Source organism: Pseudorca crassidens, chromosome 6, assembly GCF_039906515.1.
Source record: "Pseudorca crassidens isolate mPseCra1 chromosome 6, mPseCra1.hap1, whole genome shotgun sequence".
Lineage (NCBI taxonomy): Eukaryota > Metazoa > Chordata > Mammalia > Artiodactyla > Delphinidae > Pseudorca > Pseudorca crassidens.
The window spans coordinates 30,326,382-30,345,914 of NC_090301.1; the positions used below are offsets into that span (position 1 = coordinate 30,326,382).

At 43.0% G+C, this 19,533-nt stretch overlaps 1 protein-coding gene across 1 annotated transcript in view; it reads right to left on the bottom strand.

Annotated features, from left to right (window-relative positions):
* Window positions 1-380: 380 nt before the first annotated feature.
* Window positions 381-19,533, bottom strand: part of PARD3B (par-3 family cell polarity regulator beta) — a 1,041,103-nt gene continuing 1,021,950 nt past the window's right edge. Inside the window, exon 23 of the mRNA XM_067740882.1 lies at window positions 381-5,086. Coding sequence (XP_067596983.1) covers window positions 4,729-5,086 — 358 coding nt within the window. The 3' untranslated portion in view covers window positions 381-4,728. The remainder of the gene's footprint in view (window positions 5,087-19,533) is intronic.

The following is a 19,533-nucleotide window of genomic DNA, read 5'->3' on the forward strand; positions in this document are numbered from 1 at the left end:
TGGGATAAAGGCCCATCTCCCTTGTCCCCACTTGGGATGACTCTATGGGGCCACTGCAGCTCCAGGTTTCCCTGTGGAGTTGGCTGAGCCCAAGTTGGGAGCACATGGCAGCTCAGTCTTTCCCTCTCGGCCCCATCCTGTCTTCTTCCCCTGCCTTCTGTGTGAACTGAACCCAAGTGCACTCCCAAATAAACATCCCGCTTGTTCATTCCCATCTCGGCATCTGCTTTTGGGGGAGCCCAGCATGTGACGGATGCTCTTTCCCTGTGTCCTCTGCCCTGTGAGGTTGCTATTCAAGGGTGAGCAGGGCCACACCTCCCTACCTATTCATTCTTCAAACCCTAAAACAAGCCGGTGGTGGGTAAAAACCAAGATTTGACTTTTACTGACTGAATAAAGCTTTATTTTGATGCAAAATAAACAAGAAAAATTTATATATTCATATATAACAATATCCAAAATCTTTCTGTGGTAAAAATGGGATCATCCTAAAAAGTCTGTAAAGAATTCATTCTCCACCCCCTACGCCAAAATATGATTTCACATAATTTATCTTCAGAACTTATGAACAGACTTGGTATCATATAAGCACAGGAAAACCCTAGAAAAAGTGACTGTATAAACAGCAGGTTTTGTTTTTATGTTCCAGTAGTAAATAGCACTGCAGTCAGCGTGGATGGAACATAACACTGTCTGAAAGAGCTGAGTCAGGAGACAGTCGTGGGGGTTAGTTCGCGCTCCACTCTGGGTTGATAGTGAAGCCCACCTTTAAAAGTCAGGCTGTGTGGGATTCTATTACGATTTAAGGACGTGGGGGAGAGTTTCCCTTAGAAGTTGTAGCTTCATATGAGATTCTAGGCTTATTTTAGATATCTAACTTTCATTTTCCTTTTTATCAGAAAGGTGACTTTGTAGCGATATCTTATGGAGACTCCTTTTTCTGGTCTCATTGTGGCATCATTTCCACTTAAGTCGGCGTGAACCGGGAGTGCAGAGAAATACTGTCGCGGGCTGTTTCTGACTCCAACTCCCTCCTGCCTAATTGCGCTAAATCTGGACTTTCTGTTGCTCCTGGACTCGAAGCAGTAGGGTGTCTACCCAATTTAGCACCAATTTGAAGGCCATTCATTGTGGATTTCAGAGTTTAATGCCAATGAAAATTTTAGAGACACATATTGCTGTCCACACCAAACTCTCCAGATCTCTGTATCCCTCTGAAATGCTAAGATGTTCCTCCAAAGAAAATGAACGCTGTGGATACAGGTTAGGGAATGAACACTCTTTGAAGTCTTGATCACTGTGTATACCAGCCCTATGCATGGCAACTCCAAAAGTTGTCAGGTGGATTTCCTTCAGGAGATAGATTTCACTCGAGAAGTTCCTACATCTTTGGAAGGAATAATGAATCATGTTTTAATTTTGTTACTGGTGGCAAAAACAAAGCTCCAGTGAAGTCTCACATCTCCTCTCTCGGTTGGTGTGCACAGAGCTTCCTCCTCAGGGTGATGGTGGGTCTGTGGCTCTGCACGTGCTCTTGATTATAAGATCTCTGCTCTGTGCTGTACTATGAGGTTAACGCATATAGATCTAAAAATCTAAGAATAAGGAGCTTCACAGTAATTTTTTCCCCCCGTTTTGTTGTCAATCATGATTTAAGAAAATACTCCTGACTTTGAGCTTGCCTTTCATCCAGTGGTGTGATACCATAGGGAAGCAATATTATACCAAGAGTGATACTGCCACAGACCAGTGACACAATGGGTTAGTGAGATGTTGTGTTTCGCTCCCTTGTAGAGGACTGAATTTGCCTGCATCTAAAATTTTTCGGTGGTCTGCTCCCTTTTCTCTCTCTGTGCCTGCAAAAAGGGACACAAACAGAGCTCCTTAAAATAACTAGTTACTTGAGGCCAGTACATCGTTTCAAGGCCTGGATGACCCAGTGGTCAGGCGAGGAGCCGGGTGGGTGTACGTTGATGGGTTTGTAGCTCGCCAAGCTCGCTGTGCCACCTTTTCCTGGGGGGCGTCTATTAGCATTCTGAGCTACAAGGAGACACCTGATTGAGTTTTTCCAAGGCCATAAATAACCCAGGAACTATTTCCTGCTACCGGGCACCTACTGATTATAGCCTGGTCTTCTAAATGCTCTAAACAACCTGTTCTCCTAAATACTGGGAAAGAGTTCCATAACCTCTGGGTGGTGACAGTTGGAGGGCTGGGTCACAGGCATTTATAAAGCTTACATTCAAGCTGTTCTTACTTGTCAGTTGGCTTGATGAAGACTGTCGCACACGTAATGCTAGCTCCTTTTGGGTAGGGTCTAATGGGGCGTGTGTTCTACCTCAAGCAAGAAAAGAAAACTGCTATAATCTTTTTTTCATCTGTTTTCATAGTACCTTCACATCCTTAGCTGCCCCTCAGGATTAGCAACTGTTTTATTACCTGTGTGTACAACACAAAACCATGCTTGCAGCAGCTTTCCCCGAGTCTGAGTGCAGGAGATATGCTCGCAAGGTGGCAACGTGGTGAAAATATAGGCATTCTTCCTACAAGGGTCACTCCTCCAGCACACACAGAGCGTCTCACCTTATACCACTGCCCCTTGTGGGACCTTGGCCTTAATCCAGGAGGAAGCTTCTGGCTTGGCTATGTCCACTAGTCTACAGGAAATTGGTTAAATTATGGAACATCCTAAAGAGCTGATTTTTAATGCTTCAAAATACATCACACTTCCCTCATCTTATCATTGTCTTCTTGAAGGTTTATGTAGCTTGAGGGGAAGGCAGCTTGCAGCATGTTGGCTGGGAAACCCTACAGCTCACCTGCACTCCAGCTCTAGGTGAGCAGGGCCCAATCTTCAACCTCTGCACAAATTGCGAACGATCTAAAGGTGCCTGGCATAAGACAGATGATAGAGGGCCACAAACAACTGGACAGTCTATTTTCAAGAGGGCCATGAGTAAATGGTAGTTTAGAAAATGATACCTCTTAAAGTTCAGTAAATAACACTAGTTAAGTCTAAACCCACCAGTTGCATCATTCTTGGTAACAGAACTCTATTTTAAATTAAAAGACTAAACTGGGCTGGATAGATAATCTATATATTCAATAATACTATAATTTATTAAATCCTAGCAGTCAGAGGTATCCTAATCTTGGCCAAAATATGTCTAAATTGAACTCGAGACTTTTTGTGGGAGGGAATGAAGAAGGAATGTAAAAAGGTTTAAAGTACTGCAGGAGTCACTGAACAATTCGAGTTGCTGCTCCCAGGCTTTGCTGTTTCTCAGTTTTCTCTTATGTTCTTATTTGGGTTAGGTTGTAGGTTTTAGAGGTTCTGTGTTGAAATAAGTAGAATATAGCTGCAAAGCTCTAAAAAAATTGCCATGGATTCCGGAGGGTGGGCTTTCAGCTTTTCGAAGCCATAAGACCTTCTTTTCCCAACTGGAGACCTCGGCCTTGGTCTTGCCCTGACTTCTGTTAATGAAATAATATAGCAGATATAGAATGATTTAGTTTTATGCTTCTTCTCCCTTCCCTTCTGTTTTCTGGCTTTTTTCCTTTTTATTCCCTTCCTCATCAAGCTTTCCGTTTTTATTTTCCATTCTCCATACTGGTAATCACACACTTTCACACACACACACACACACACACACACACACACACACACAGAGTCAGTCACCACTGTCTACCACCTGCCGGTTATCATTCCCAAAGAGCACAGTCAGCCCCTCCCTGACGCCGGGTGCATATGGCACTGTTTGGCACTGGGTCTGGAATTGGCATCTCAGAACACCGCTTCCTGTGCACACTAACCAGTGGGCCCTCTTTTTCCCGAGTACATCTTAACTCTCAAGTGGGAGCCTTAAAATAGAGGCCCCACTTACAATAATTATAGGCAGGAGATTTGGGGATGCCTCGGAAACCAGATATCTCCATGCTGTCGTGCCTGGGACGTGGGAGGAAGGAAGGTGAGGACCACAGGAATGTCAGCCTCTTAACCTGATTGCCTTGATGCTAGGCATATATTTCTTCTGGAAGCTCTGCTAGCTTTGTACATTCTCCCAGGACACCAGGACTGCATTCACATCTTACTTTTACACTAAAAGCAAGGAAACGTGACATGCTTATACCAAGTGAGTGGAACTGAGAACCTGAGAAATTCTACAAATAAAGAAATGCAGCCTTCCTCTAGGTATAAAACATTTCAAGGAGATCACTCGTCATGTTTGCCCGCTGTTGTTTTTTCAATGTAAAAACCACTCACTTAGGACACCCACATTGGCAACCACTCTTCACAGACGTAACAGCTCTAATCAGGTGGCTGAAGCTAGTCTCTGAACGGATGACGATCCCGGGCAGAGTCTGCCCTCCGTGATGCCAGTGCTGTGGGGGCATGTCTGTGCTCCAGGGAGGCACCATGTTGTAGATCTCCATTGTTATCTGCCTGTTCAATTGTCACTCTCAGTGAACTGAACAATTCTAAAAGAAGTATTTCAGGCAGTATTTTTTTTATGGACCCATCCTTCCTCTTCCTTCTGATTTCCCTCCCCAAACTCCTGTCCCCTTCTTTCTCTCTGACTAGCAGTCAAGTGTTGCAGCCTCAGCGAGAAAAACCTAATCTGTACCATGGAGAATTCTTAACAGGAAGGCGGCCTTAAGGTGTAGGAAGAACAAAGGTGATGTTGGATGTCTTCCTTTCTGGGCTGGGCTGAGCTTGGTGGCGCTCAGCTACACGGCTGCGGTCATGGGGTTCTTCTGCCGGGGATCCTGCATTCGATAGGGGTACTGATCTGGGCTGCCCCCTCGGGGCACTGGTCTGCCCATTTCTGGGTAGGCTGGTACTCTGTGGTGCTGAGGAGGGGAAGGTGGGACATCTTGTCGGAAGGGTCCTTTGTGCTGGGGGGCTGGCGGGGGCGGATAGTACTGGGGATACCGGAGATCTGTGATCCTCAGATCTGGGGGGCGGGGGTAGCTCCCTTTGGGCGGATGCACAGGATGAGCCCCTGGGTAATATGGAAGCTCCCTTTCCTTGTAGAGCCCTCGAGGTGCTGCTGTCAGATAGTCTACAGGATCCACTGGTCCTCCCCTGGAAAGAGAACAGACACATATCAATGACTACAAAGCCAGCTGCCCAGATGATGACCACATTCCTTAGCCTCCCATGTAGTTTGGCCACAGACTGGATCTGGCCAGTGGGATGTGAACAGACGTGATGTGCGCCCTTAAAAGGAAACAAGGGACACTCTTCTTCTCTTCCCTCCTTTCTGTTGGCCCCTGGAGTGGCCATATTAGACATAAGGAGAAAGCCACATGCTGGGGAGCCTGGCTCCTTGACCCCATGGAGCCAGCGTGTCAGTCAGGACTGATTGGTGCCTGAGGGAGAAACAGAATTCTGTCTTGTGTATATGTTGGCCTTATTATAGTAACCAAGCTAGTTCCCTAAACAAGGCTTAGTTTGGCTCTATTAAAGCTGGGATCATTTGCCCCCTCTCCTTTCCACCTCCCTGAAGCCTGACATAAACATGGTGGTAGAAATGCACACATTAGGGCTTCCCTGGTGGCGCAGTGGTTGAGAGTCCGCCTGCCGATGCAGGGGACACAGGTTCGTGCCCTGGTCCGGGAAGATCCCACAGGCCGCGGAGCGGCTGGGCCCGTGAGCCATGGCTGCTGAGCCTGCGCGTCCGGAGCCTGTGCTCCGCAACGGGAGGAGGCCACAACAATGAGAGGCCCGTGTACCGCAAAAAAAAAAAAAAAAAAAAAAAAAAAGAAATGCACACATTATTTGGAGTCATAAATTTCCCAGGGATTGCATTCACTTCTCTCCTAGGTCTGTGGGGTGCTCTTTACATGAGTCACAGTCTTGGTCTAACTCTGGTTGGCTTCTGTTACGTCCCCGTGTGGATTAGTGTGCCCTCCTCTTTCTACAGTTCCTAGAGAAAGTCCCAACCTAGAGCCTGGACTTACCCACCCAAAACTTTGATATAAAGCACTTCTACTGCAAAGTCAATAAGTACCACCCAGCCGGTAGCAGATGAGGAAAAGACAAACCAGCTGTAAGTTGTGCTGTGTAATGAGTAGGCACACAGAAGGTAAAGGGCAAGAATAAACACTAACGGAAAGCGACCCTGTCTGGACCTCTCTGCTGAGACAACAAGCATCTTCGGATCCATTTGTCATAACAGAAGCAATAGGTCTCTAAACAAGGTACAGATGAGTGCATCTTACCTAGCCTGGGGTTAAACAGATGAGTTCTGTTTACAGCTCTTAAACTCCCATAACCTTCTGTGCACATATTCACTACTACCATGCCCAGATCCTTCCCACTTTCTACCATTCCTCTTTTTATTATTCCTTTTTAGAGGAAAACAGCAACAATAATAATTAATGAAAAGCTCTCCAATGTCAGAGTACAACCTGGTAGAACACGTGAAAGAAATGGCAGGGCTGGAAGAATACGGGCACCGTCAATGAGGGTCACAATCCCCCTGTAATCTGCAGAGTTTGATGTGAAAACAGCTCTGTAAGTAAGTAAGTTCCCCAAATCAGGATTATTTGACAAGCTCCAAGCTTGGGTCCATGTGGAAAGCAGCATGTGAACACATTCATAGGGATGAACAATAGAATTCTCTCTCTACTTTTTTACGTCTTAATTTGGCTGTGTATAATAACGAAAGATAGATCCTTGAGCCTGGGTTAATTTAGTTAGTGTTTTCAGATAAAAAAATTAAATTGTTTGCGTACAAGTTATTATGGCGTCAACTGCTATTACTCAGTGCAGTTTGCTTTGCTCTATTTTAAATTGCCCATGACAAATAGAGCACAAATGTGTAATGTGTCACTCCAGCCCTGGGAAATAAAGGGCGGGGATTTCATCTTCCCTTTCCTTTAGAATGTTATTTTTTCTTTAGAAAACTTCCAGCATTCATTATACCTTTTATCGTGTAATATTTTAAGCTTCCTCCCTCTCCCACCGTGCTCATTTCTATTATTTCCTTTTGGTTCACGTTAAAGATTTTCAAAACACTTAAAAAAAATCCTTAACCTGTGTTTTCTCTCAGAATCTACTGATGATATTTCTCTGCATGAAGTGAAACATGTGGTTTTTCTGCACTCATTTTAAGCCCTTGGGATAAATCACTGACATTTGCAACACACAAACATTATCTGCCTTAAAATGAACATACAACCAACACTCCCTCTGGACCCTCTTAGCATGAATGTTTCCTGTTTAAAATGGAAAGAGAGAAAGGAGGAATTCCAGGCCTTGGACTTTTAGGGTCCTGTTCTCTCCCTGGAGATTTCTCTCTTTTAAAACAGAATATTACAAAAGACAGGCAGGCCTTGGTTTTTTCGTGGAGAGACTAGCCAGATGAAGCAGTGACAGGGCAGAAGCCACCCTGATGGCCACAGCCACCGTGCAGGCTGCGTGCGCATGGGGACGGTCAAGGCTCTTCTCCCACGCCTCCCCCTACTAGTCGGCCACCTCACACGGCCAGGGGAAGAGGGGGCAGAACTCAAGATAGTTCTGTGGACCCACATTGCTTCCCCTGAGGGGAAGTTTTACGTCTGGGAATTTGCTTACATGTGGCAGAAACCAAGTGAGGCACCTGTTCTTTGTCAAGAAATGAAATCATGGAAACTGTCTTTTTCTGTAGAACTCATCAAAACAGTTATCATTTCTAATTTTTCAGAGAGAAGGAAAACAATGAGCTGGCCTATAAAAATACTCTTTAAGGTTCAAAGAGTGCTAGAAGAATTTTTCTTTCTTTGGTGCGGGGGAGGGAGTTGCTATTGTTTATAATAACTTTTTGCTCAAAATTGAGCACTGACTTTTAATAGAACTTCTAAGTGCTTGTGAATATTGTGTGCACACGCACACACACATATTTAAAAGAACAATTTTTAGGGAAGTTGAGACAAGATGGCAGAGTAGAAGGACGTGAGATCACCTCATCTTATGAAAACACAAAAATCACAACTAACTGCCTAACAACCATCAACAAAAAAATGCTGGAACCTCCCAAAAACCATATCCTATATCCAAAGACAAAGACGACATGACAAGATGGTAGGAGGGGCGTAATTGCGATAAAATCAAATCCCATACCCGCCAGGTGGGCGACCCACAAACTGGAAAATAATTATATTGCAGAAGTTCTCCCACAGGAGTGAAAGTTCTGAGCCCCACATCAGGCTCCCCAGCCTGTGGGTCTGGCAATGGGAGGAGGAGCCCCCAAGGATCTGGCTTTGAAGGCCAGCGGGGTTTGATCACAGGAATTCCATAGGACTAGGGGAAACAGAAACCCCACTCTTGGAGGGCAGACACAAGCTCTCGTGTGCACCAGGTCACAGGGAAAAAAAGCAGTGACAGCATAAGAGCCTGGGCCAGACCCATCTGCTGGTATTGGAGGGTCTCCTGCAGAGGCAGGGTCAGCTGTGGCTCACTCTGGGGACAAACACACTGCAGCTGTAGTCCTGGGGAGTACTCATTGGCATGAGCTGGCCTGGAGGCCACCATTTTCCCATCAAGACCTGGCCCCACCTAACAGCCTGTAGGCTGTAGTGCAGAGACGCCTCAGGCCAAACAACCAAAAGGGTGGGAACACAGCCCCACATATCAACAGACAGGCTGCTTAAAGTCTTCCTGAGCACACAACTGCCAGCTAAACACACCTCTTGACAAGGCCCTGCCAACCAGAGGGACAAGACCCAGCTCCACCCACCAGTGGGGCAGGCACCAGTTCCTCACACCAGGAAGCCTGCACCAGCCCCTGGACCAACCTCATCCACCAGGGGGCAGACAGCAGAAGCAAGGAGAACTACAACCCTGCAGCCTGTGGAACAGAAATTGCAGTTGCAGAAAGTTAGACAAAATGAGATGGCAGAGGAATATGTCCCAGATGAAGGTACAAGATAAAACCCCAGTAGAACAACTACGTGAAGTGGAGATAGGCAACCTACCCAAAAAACAATTCAGAGTAATGACAGTAAACATGATCCAAGACCTAGGAAAAAGAACGGAGGCACAGATCAAGAAGATACAAGAAATGTTTAACAAAGACCTAGAAGAACTAAAGAACAGAGATGAACAATACAATAACTGAAAAGAAAAACACACTAGAAGGAATCAATAGCAGAATAACTGAGGCAGAACAGATAAGTTACCTGGAAGACAGAATGGTGGAAATCAGTGCTGCAGGACAGAATAAAGAAAAAAGAATGAAAAGAAATGAGGACAGTCTAAGAGACCTCTGGGACAACATTAAATGCACTAACATTTGCATTCTAGGGGTCCCGGAAGGAGAAGAGAGAAAGGACATGAGAAAATATTTGAAGAGATAATAGCTGAAAACTTCCCTAACATGGGAAAGGAAACAGTCACCCAAGTCCAGGAAGCAAGAGAGTCCCAGGCAGAATAAACCCAAGGAAGAACATGCTGTGACACACAGTAATAAAATTGACAAAAAATTAAAAAAAAAAAATATTAAAAGCAACAAGGGAAAAGCAACAAATAACATATAAGGGAATTCCCATAAGGCTATCAGCTGACTTTTTAGCAGAAACTGCAGGCCAGAAGGGAGTGGCATGATACATTTAAGGTGATGGAAGGGAAGAACCTACAACCAAGAATGCTCTACCCGGCAAAGCTCTCATTCAGATTCGATGGAGAAATCAAAAACTTTACAGATAAGCAAAAGCTAAAAGAATGCAGCACCACCAGACCAGCTTTGCCACAAATGCTAAAGGAACTTCTCTAGGCAGAAAAGAAAAGGCCACAACTAGAAATAAGAAAATTATGAATGGAAAAGCTCACCAGGAAAAGCAAACACACAGTAAAGGTACAGGATGTTGAAAATGCAGGGACTTCCCTGGTGGCACAGTGGTTAAGAATCTGCCTGCCAATGCAGGGGACACGGGTTTGATCCCTCGTCCCAGAAGATCCCACATGCCGCGGAGCAACTAAGCCCATGTGCCACAACTACTGAGCCTGTGCTCTAGAGCCTGCGAACCACAACTACTGAGCACACATGCCACAACTACTGAAGCTCGTGCACCTAGAGCCTGTGCTCCACAACAGGAGAAGCCACCACAATGAGTAGCCTGCGCACCTCAACAAAGAGTAGCCCCTACTCGCAGCAACTAGAGAAAAGCCCAGGCACAGGAATGAAGACTCAACACAGCCAAAAAATTAAAAAAAAAATTAAAAAAAATCATTTGATATTAAAAGACCAGCAACTTACTTAAAAAACAATCTTGTTTATATACAGACTGCTATATCAAAACCTCGTGGTAACTGCAAACCAAAAATCTACAATAGAAACACACACACAAAAGAAATAGGAATCAAAACACAACACTAAAGTTAGTTAGTCATCAGGTCACAAGAGACGCGAACAAAAGAGGAAGAGAAGAAAAAAGACCTACAAAAACAAATACTAAACAATTAACAAAATGGCAATAAGAACATACATATCAATAATTACCTTAAATGTAAATGGATTAAATGCTCTAACCAAAAAAACACAGACTGGCTGAATGGATACAGAAACAAGACCCATATATATGCTGTTTACAAGAGACCCACTTCAGGTCTAGGGACATATACAGACTGAAAGTGAGGGGATGGAAAAAGGTATTCCATGCAAATGGAAATCAAAAGAAAGCTGGAGGCAATACTCATATCAGTCAAAATAGACTTTAAAATAAAAACTGTTACAAGAGACAAAAAGGACACCATGTAATGATCAAGGGATCCATCTAGAAGAAGATATAACAAATATAAATATGTATGTACCCAATATAGGAGCACCTCAATATATAAGGCAAATGCCAACAGCCATAAAAGGAGAAATTGACGGTAACACAATAATAGTGAGGGACTTTAACACCCTACTTTCATCAATGGACAGATCATCCAGACAGAAAATCAATAAGGAAACACAGGCCTTAAATGACACATTGGACCAGATAGGCTTAATTGATATTTATAGAGCATTCCATCTGAAAGCAGCAGAATACACATTCTTTTCAAGTGCACATGGAACATCTGCCAGGGTAGATCACATGCTGGGCCACAGAGCAAGCCTTGGTAAACTTCAGAAAGTTGAAATCATATCACGCATCTTTTCCGACCACAACCCTATGAGATTAGAAATCAACTACAAGGAAAAAAAAAACTGTAAAAAACACAAACATGTGGAGGTTAAACAATATGCTACTAACCTACCAATGGATCACTGAAGAATTAAAGAAGAAATAAAAAAATATCTAGAGACAAATGAAAACACAACTCTCCAAAACCTATGGGATGCAGCAAAATCAGTTCTAAGAGGGAAGTTTATAGCAATACAATCTTACCTCAGGAGACAAGAAAAATCCCAAATGAAGAATATAACCTTACACCTAAAACAATTAGAGAAAGAAGAACATACAAAACACAAAGTTAGCAGAAAAAAAAATATCATAGAGACCAGAGCAGAAATAAATGAAACAGAGACAAAGAAAGCAGTAGCAAAGATCAGTGAAACTAAAAGCTGGTTCTTTGAAAAGATAAACAAAATTGATAAAACTTTAGCCAGACGCATCAAGAAAAAAAGAGAGAGGGCTCAAATTGATAAACTTAGATATAAAAAAAGTTACAACGGACACCACTGAAATAAAAAGAATCATAAGAGACTACTACAAGCAACTATATGGCAATAAACTGGACAACCTAGAAGACATGGACAAATTCTTAGAAAGGTACAAACTTCCAAGACTGAACCAGGAAAAAACAGAAAATATGAACAGACCAACCACAAGTAATGAAATTGAAACTGTGATTAAAAAAACTCCCAATGAACAAAAGTCCAGGACCATATGGCTTCACAGGTGAATTCTATCAAACATTTAGAGAAGAGTTAACACATATCCTTCTGAAACTATTACAAAAAATTACAGAGGAATGAATACTCTCAAACTCATTCTATGAGTCTACCATCACCCTGATATCAAAACCAGACAAAGCTACCACACACACACACACACACACACACACACACACACACACACACACACACACACACACACACACAGATTTACAGGCCAGTATCACTGATGAATATAGATGCAAAAATCCTCAACAAAGTACTAGCAAACCGAATCCAGCAATACATTAAAATGATTATGCACCATGATCAAGTGGGATTTATCCCAGGGATGCAAGGATCTTTCAGTATCCACAAATCAATCAGTGTGCTACACCATATTAACAAATTGAAGAATAAAATCCATATGATGATCTCAGTAGATACAGAAAAATCTTTTGACAAAATTCAACACCCATTTATGATGAAAACTCTCCAGAAAGTGGCACACACCTCAACATAATAAAGGCCATATATGACAAACCTATAGCTAACATCATCCTCAATGGTGAAATCTGAAAGCATTCCATCTAAGATCAGGAACAAGACAAGGATGTCCACTTTTGCCACTTTTGTTCAACATAGTTTTGGAAGTCCTAGCCATAGCAATCAATCAGAGAAGAAAAAGAAATAAAAGGAATCCAAATTGGAAAAGAAGTAAAACTGTCACTGTTTGCAGGTGACAAGATACTATACATAGAAAATCCTAAAGTTGGTACCAGAAAACTACTAGAGTTCATAAACAAATTCAGTAAAGTTGCAGGATACAAAATTAATACACAGAAATCTGTTGCATTCCTATACATTAACAACAAAAGATCAGAAAGAGAAATTAAAGAAAAAAATCCCACTTACCATCACATCAAAAAGAATAAAATACCTAGGAATAAACCTACCTAAGGAGGCAAAAGACCTGTACTCTGAAAACTATAAGATGCTGATGAAAGAGATCAAACATGACATCATCAGATGAAAGCTATACCATGTTCTTGGATTAGAAAAATCAATATTATCAGAATGACTATACTACCCAAAGCAATCTATAGATTCAATACAATCCCTATCAAATTACCAACGGCATTTTTCACAGAAGTAGAACAAAAAGTTTTACAATTTGTATGGAAACACCAAAGACCCCAAATAGCCAAAGCAATCGTGAGAAAGAAAAATGGAGCTGGAGGAAGCAGGCTCCCTGACTTCAGACTATATTACAAAGCAACAGTAATCAAAACAGTATGGTACTGGCACAAAAACAGAAATATAGATCAACGGAACAGGATAGAAAGCCCAGAGATAAACCCACACACCTATGGTCAACTAATCTATGACAGAGGAGGCAAGGATATACAATGGAGAAAAGACAGGCTCTTCAATAAGTGGTGCTGGGAAAACTGGACAGCTCCATGTAAAAGAATGAAATTAGAACACTGTCTAACACCATACACAAAAATAAACTCAAAATGGATTAGAGACCTAAATGTAAGACCGGACACCGTAAAACTCTTAGAGGAAAACATAGGAAGAACACTCTTTGACATAAATCACAGCAAGATCTTCTTTGATCCACCTACTAGAGAATGGAAATAAAAACAAAAATAAACAAATGGGACCTAATGAATCTTAATAGCTTTTGCAAACAAAGGAAACTACAAACAAGACAAAAAGGCAACCCTCAGAATGGGAGAAAATATTTGCAAACGAATCAACAGACAAAGGATTAATCTCCAAAATATATGAACAGCTCATGCAGCTCAATATTAAAAAAACAAACAACCCAATCAAAAAATGGGCAGAACACCTAAATAGACATTTCCCCAAGGAAGACATACAGATGACCAAGAGGCACATGTAAAGGTGCTCAACATCGCTAATTATTAGAGAAATGCACATCAAAACTACAATGAGATAGCCCTTCACACCAGTCAGAATGGCCATCATCAAAAAGTCTAGAGACAATAAATGCTGGAGAGGGTGTGGTGAAAAGGGAACCCTCCTACACTGTTGGTGGGAATGTAAATTGGTACAGCCACTATGCAGAACAGTACAGAGGTTCCTTAAAATCTAAAAGGTACCATATGATCCAGCAATTCCACTCCTAGGCATATATCTGGAAAAAACCATGGTGCAAAAGGATACATGTACCCCAGTGTTCATTGCAGCGCTGTTTACAATAGCCAAGACATAGAAGCAACCTAAATGTCCATTGACAGAGGAACAGATAAAGAAGATGTGGTACATATATGTAACAGAATATTACTCAGCCATTAAGAAGAGTGAAATAATGCCACTTGCAGCAACACGGATGGACCTAGAGATTGTCAGACTGAGTGAAGTCAGAGAAAGACATATCATATGATATCACTTATATGCAGAATCTAAAAAAAAATGATACAAATGAACTTATTTACAAAACAGAAACAGACTCACAGACTTAGAAAACAAACGGTTACCAAAGGGGGAAGATCGGGGGAGGGATAAATTGGGAGTTTGGGATTGACATATACACACTATTGTATTTAAAATAGATAACCAACAAGGACCTACTGTATAACACAATGAACTCTGCTCAATATTCTGTAATAACCTAAATGGGAAAAGAATTTGAAAAAGAATATATACATGCATATGTATAACTGAATCATCACTTTGCTGTACACCTGAAACTGACACAACATTGTTAATCAACTATACTCCAATATAAAATTTAAAAAAGGTTAAAACAAACAAAAGAACAAGTTTTAAGCAAGGAAAACAAAAAAGCCCAGCTCATTAACTATGGAATTTGATAGGATAAAGGAAGTGGAATAGGGAGCTGATATTTTATCTTTGTTAATCTTGAGTTTCCGGGACTTCCCTGGTGGTCCAGTGGTTAAAGAATCCACCTTCCAATGAAGGGGACGAAGGTTCGATCCCTGGTCAGGGAACTAATATCCCACATGCCACAGGGCAACTAAGCCTGCACACTGCAACTACTGAGCCTGTGCTCTCGGGAGCCCGGTGTGCCACAACTAGAGAGAAGCCCACAGGATGCAATGAAGAGCCTATGTGCCGCAACTAAGATCCTGCATGCTGCAACTAAGACCCAATGCATCCAAATAAGTAAATATTAAAAAAAAATCTTGAGTTTCCCTTTTCATAGTATCTTTATTGGGTGAAATTTAGTATTTGTAGGAAAGTACAAAACCCAACCCATTCTGGGGCCTAAGAAATGCTTATCACAGTGAGCAATGCTGCATGTTTTGAGCCAACCCTGAGAAATCCAGGGGTAGTCTTCTTTGAAGATTCTGATGAAAACAGGGATCCAAATAGCAAATGTATCAGCACCTTAAGACCCCTCATTTTTCATGCGACCCCATAATTTTTATTTGTATGTGGTGTTATTTTTCTTAAAAAAACTTTTAATTCAAAATCTCACCCAGGAACCATATTTACTTAAGAAGCACAAGCCTATATTTCCTTTCTTTAATATGACTCCTTGTGAAAGCTGTCATGAAAATATCCACATTTCAAAAAATTCACTTATTTCTTTCCCATACTTTTTACTATTTTTTTCTATTTTATTTTTGATTAGGGTCATTTCTGGAGGCCCAAAGGATTCAGATTTTGATTGGAAAATTTGTCGGAACTATCTCATACAGTTTCCAGTCACATAGATGCATGCAATAACGAAGGTTAACCTTTCAGGCTAAGACCTGGCCCCACCCAACAGCCTGTAAGCACCAGTGCTGGCATGTCTCAGGCCAGACAACTAACTGGGTGGGGACACAGGCCCACCCATCCGCAGACAGGCTGCCTAACGACTTCCTGAGCCCACAGTCTCCTCTAGACATGGCCCTAGACATGGCACTGACATGTGAAGAAGCAATAAAGATCACTTCCTTTACATGAGATTTTCCTCTTTTTGCTCTCAGTATGTCACTATTTTTAATCACACAAAAAGGAGGCTGTAAATCAGAGGTTAAGTGGGTCAGACAGGCAACTCTTGGGTACCAACAGTCTTCATTTTATGGAAGGAAGGAAGGAATGCTTCTACATTTGCTAAGATAATCCTTTTGGAAAAAGGGCTCAGTATTAGAAGGACCGAGTCACTGGCAAAATATTTAGCTAGGAATGAGGTGGCTATACTTAACTGTAATAGATGAAGGGGCCTGAGCCCCCTGGAATAGAAGAAGAAGCACGAGTAACTTTGAATCCTCTCACCTCCCCCTGCATCTCCATCCCCCCAACAATTGCAAAGAAAATCTCTTTCCTCTGAACTCACCACAGTGGTTCATTCTCACCTCATCTGCCTGTCTCCCTGCCTCAGGCTGGTTATATACTGTGCTGGAGCACCATCATCTTGAAGGAAGGAACTGGGTCTCATGTATCTAGTGATCTTCCTCAGAGCTTACGACAGGGCTCTGCACGTCAAAGTTGCTCCATAAATGTATACTGAATTTGCGCAAGAGAGTTTAAAGAGAAAACCCACCCCTAGAGGGTCAGATATATGCAGAAGCTGGAAATAGTAGGTGGGTAGAGAAATGAAAGGAGAAAGTGGGCTCTCATAGAGAAGCAGAGATTGACAATGGTTGAGATAAGACTGGACTCTAAATTTTAAAGAAGGAGGGAGGGATGGTGGGCTGAAAAAAAGGGTTGGACTCTGCCCAACATAGAATGGTTGTAAACTTTATTGGCCACGAGTTATTATAGTTGTCTTGTTTGCCAAGAACGAAAGTAGACTGTCTTATCTCTGCTGTCTTGCATAGTACTTGAACCATAGTAGGTGCTTAATGAGTCTTGGGCTCAAATTTAATTGCCTTGACTTACCAGTGAGGCCAACATGACTAACTGGCTCAGGTTAAGCATATTTACTCAAGAATTCGTTAAGGGAGAGTGGACAAGATGGTGGAGTAGAAAGACCCTGACCTCACCTCCTCTCACGAGCACATGAAAATCACAACTTTCTGCAGAACAATCATTGATGAAAAAGACTGCAACTTACCAGAAAAGATCTTCTACAACTAAAAACATAAAGAAGGAACCACAATGAGACGGGTAGGAGGGGCGGACTCGTGATATAATCAAGTCTCATACCCACCAGGTGCGAGACCCACAAACTGGAGAATAATTATTCAATATATTGCAGAGTTTCCCCCATAGGAGTGAGTGTTCTGAGCCCCACGTTGGGTTCCCCAGCCCAGGGATCTGGCACCAGGAAGATGAGCCCCCCCCAGAGCATTTGGCTTTGAAGGTCAGTGGGGTTTAATTGCAGGAGCACCACAGGACTGGGGGAAACAGAGACTTCAATCTTAAAGGTACACACAAAATCTCACGTGCACTGGGACCCAGGACAAAAGCAGTAATTTGATAGGAGCCTGGGCCAGACCTACCTGCTGTCTCATAGTGTCTCCTGGAGAGATGGGGGTGGGGGTAGTAGCTGCAGCTCACCCTGGGGCCATAAACACTGGTGGTAGATATATTGGTAACATTCAATGGTGTGAACACTCCTGGCAGCTGTCATCATGGCTCATTAGTGCCAAGATCTGGCCCTACCACACGGCCTCAGGCTAGACAACTAACTGGGTAGGGACACAGCACCTCCCATCGGCAGACAGGCTGCCTAAAGACTTCCTGAGCCCACAGCCACCTCTAGACATGCCTCTAGACATGGCCCTGCCCACCAGAGTGCCAAGACCCAGCTCCACCCCCTAGTGGGCAGGCACAGGCCCTTCCACCAGGAAGCCTGCACAAGCCTCTAGACCAGCCTCACCCACAAGGGGGAAGACAACAGAAGCAAGAAAACTATGATCCCACAGCCAGCCGACTGAGTCCACCAACAGTACGCCAGAACCTACCCTCACACCAGCTGGGCCCTGGCCCTGCCCACTAGCAGACCAATGTCACCTTCAGGACACCCCGGATCCCATATCCAACTGTCAGGAACTGCGCCCCACCCCCCGCCCCCCAAAAGCGATCTGACACCAGCTCTGGGATCCCTGGGCCCTGCAGCCAGACTCCAGGAACCAGCTCTGCCGGCCAGTAGTCTGGCACCAACCCCAGGAGGGAGGGGGCAACAGCCCCAGAGTCTTTGGGACCCTGACTCCACCCACCAGTGAGCCAGCACTAGCCCCGGGGGCCCGCTAGGGTTCTACAACCAGCCTCCTCGTGACCAGGCCCCACTAAACAGCTGCCAGCAGCATCCACACAGGGCAGGGCCTGGCAACCAACCACCCTAGGGGCCAACCAAGTCCACCAGACCACCCACATTGTCAGCCCACCACAGCAGAAGGAGCCACGCAGACCTCTTAGGGGAAATCCCTAGAGCGCATAGCTTGAGTGATGAGAGGGGAGGGCACTGCTAGGATGCATAGCACATCTCCTACAGAAGGCCGCTTCTCCAAGGTTGAGAAACATAACTAACGTACCACATGCATAAAAATACAAATAGCAACTCAGGCAACATGAGGCAGCAGAGGAACACATTCCAGATGAAGCAACAAGATAAAATCCCAAGAGAACTAAGTGAAGTGGAGATAGGCAATCTACCTGAGAAAGGATTCAGACTAATGATCAGAAAGATGATCAAAGAACTCGGGAGGAGAACGGATGCACAGAGCGAGAAGTTAGAAGTTTTTAACAAAGAGTTAGAATATATAATGACCAAAGATGATGAATATAATAACTGAAATGAAAAACACACTAGAAGGAATCCACAGTAGATGAAATGATACAGAGGAATGGATCAGTGAACTGGATGACAGAGTAGTGGAGATCACTGCCACTGAACAGAAAAAAAAAAAATGAAAAGTTTGAGACCTCTGGGACAACATCAAGTGCACTAATATTTGCATTATATGGATCCCAGAAGGAGAAGAGAGAGATAGAGGAAGGGCCTGAGAAAATATTTGAAGATATAGTAGCTGAAAACTTCCCTAACCTGGGGAAGGAAACAGTCACCCAAGTCCAGGGAGCAGAGAGTCCCATACAGAATTAATCCAAAGAGGAACACACCAAGATATGTTATAATTTAAAAATGACAAAAAGATAAAGAGAATATTAAAAGCAACAAGGGAAATGCAACAAGTAACATACAAGGGAGCTCCCAAAAAGGCTATCAACTGATTTTTCAGCAGAAACTCTGCAGGCCAGAAGGGAGTGGCATGATATATTTAAAGTAATGAAAGGGAAAACCCTACAACCAAGCATACTCTCTCCAGTAAGGCTCTCGTTCAGATTTGATTGAGAAATCAGAAGCTTTTCAGACAAACAAAAGCTGAAAGAGTTTAGCACCACCAAACCAGTTTCACAACATATGTTAAAGGAACTTCTCTAGACAAAAAAGAAAAGGCCACAAGTAGAAACAAGAAAATTATGAAATGAAAAAGCTTACCGGTAAAGGCAAACATACAGTAAAAGTAGGAAATCATCTACACACAAAGCCCGTAGGGAGGTTAAAAGACAAAAGTAGTAAAATTATCTGTGTCCACAATAAGCAGTTAAGGGATACACAAAACAATTAGATGTAAAATATGATATCAAGATCAGTAATCATGAGGGGAGGAGAGTAAAAATACAAGGTTTTTAAAATGCACTTGAAATTAAGAGATGAGCAACTTAAAACATTCATATATATATATTATATATATGA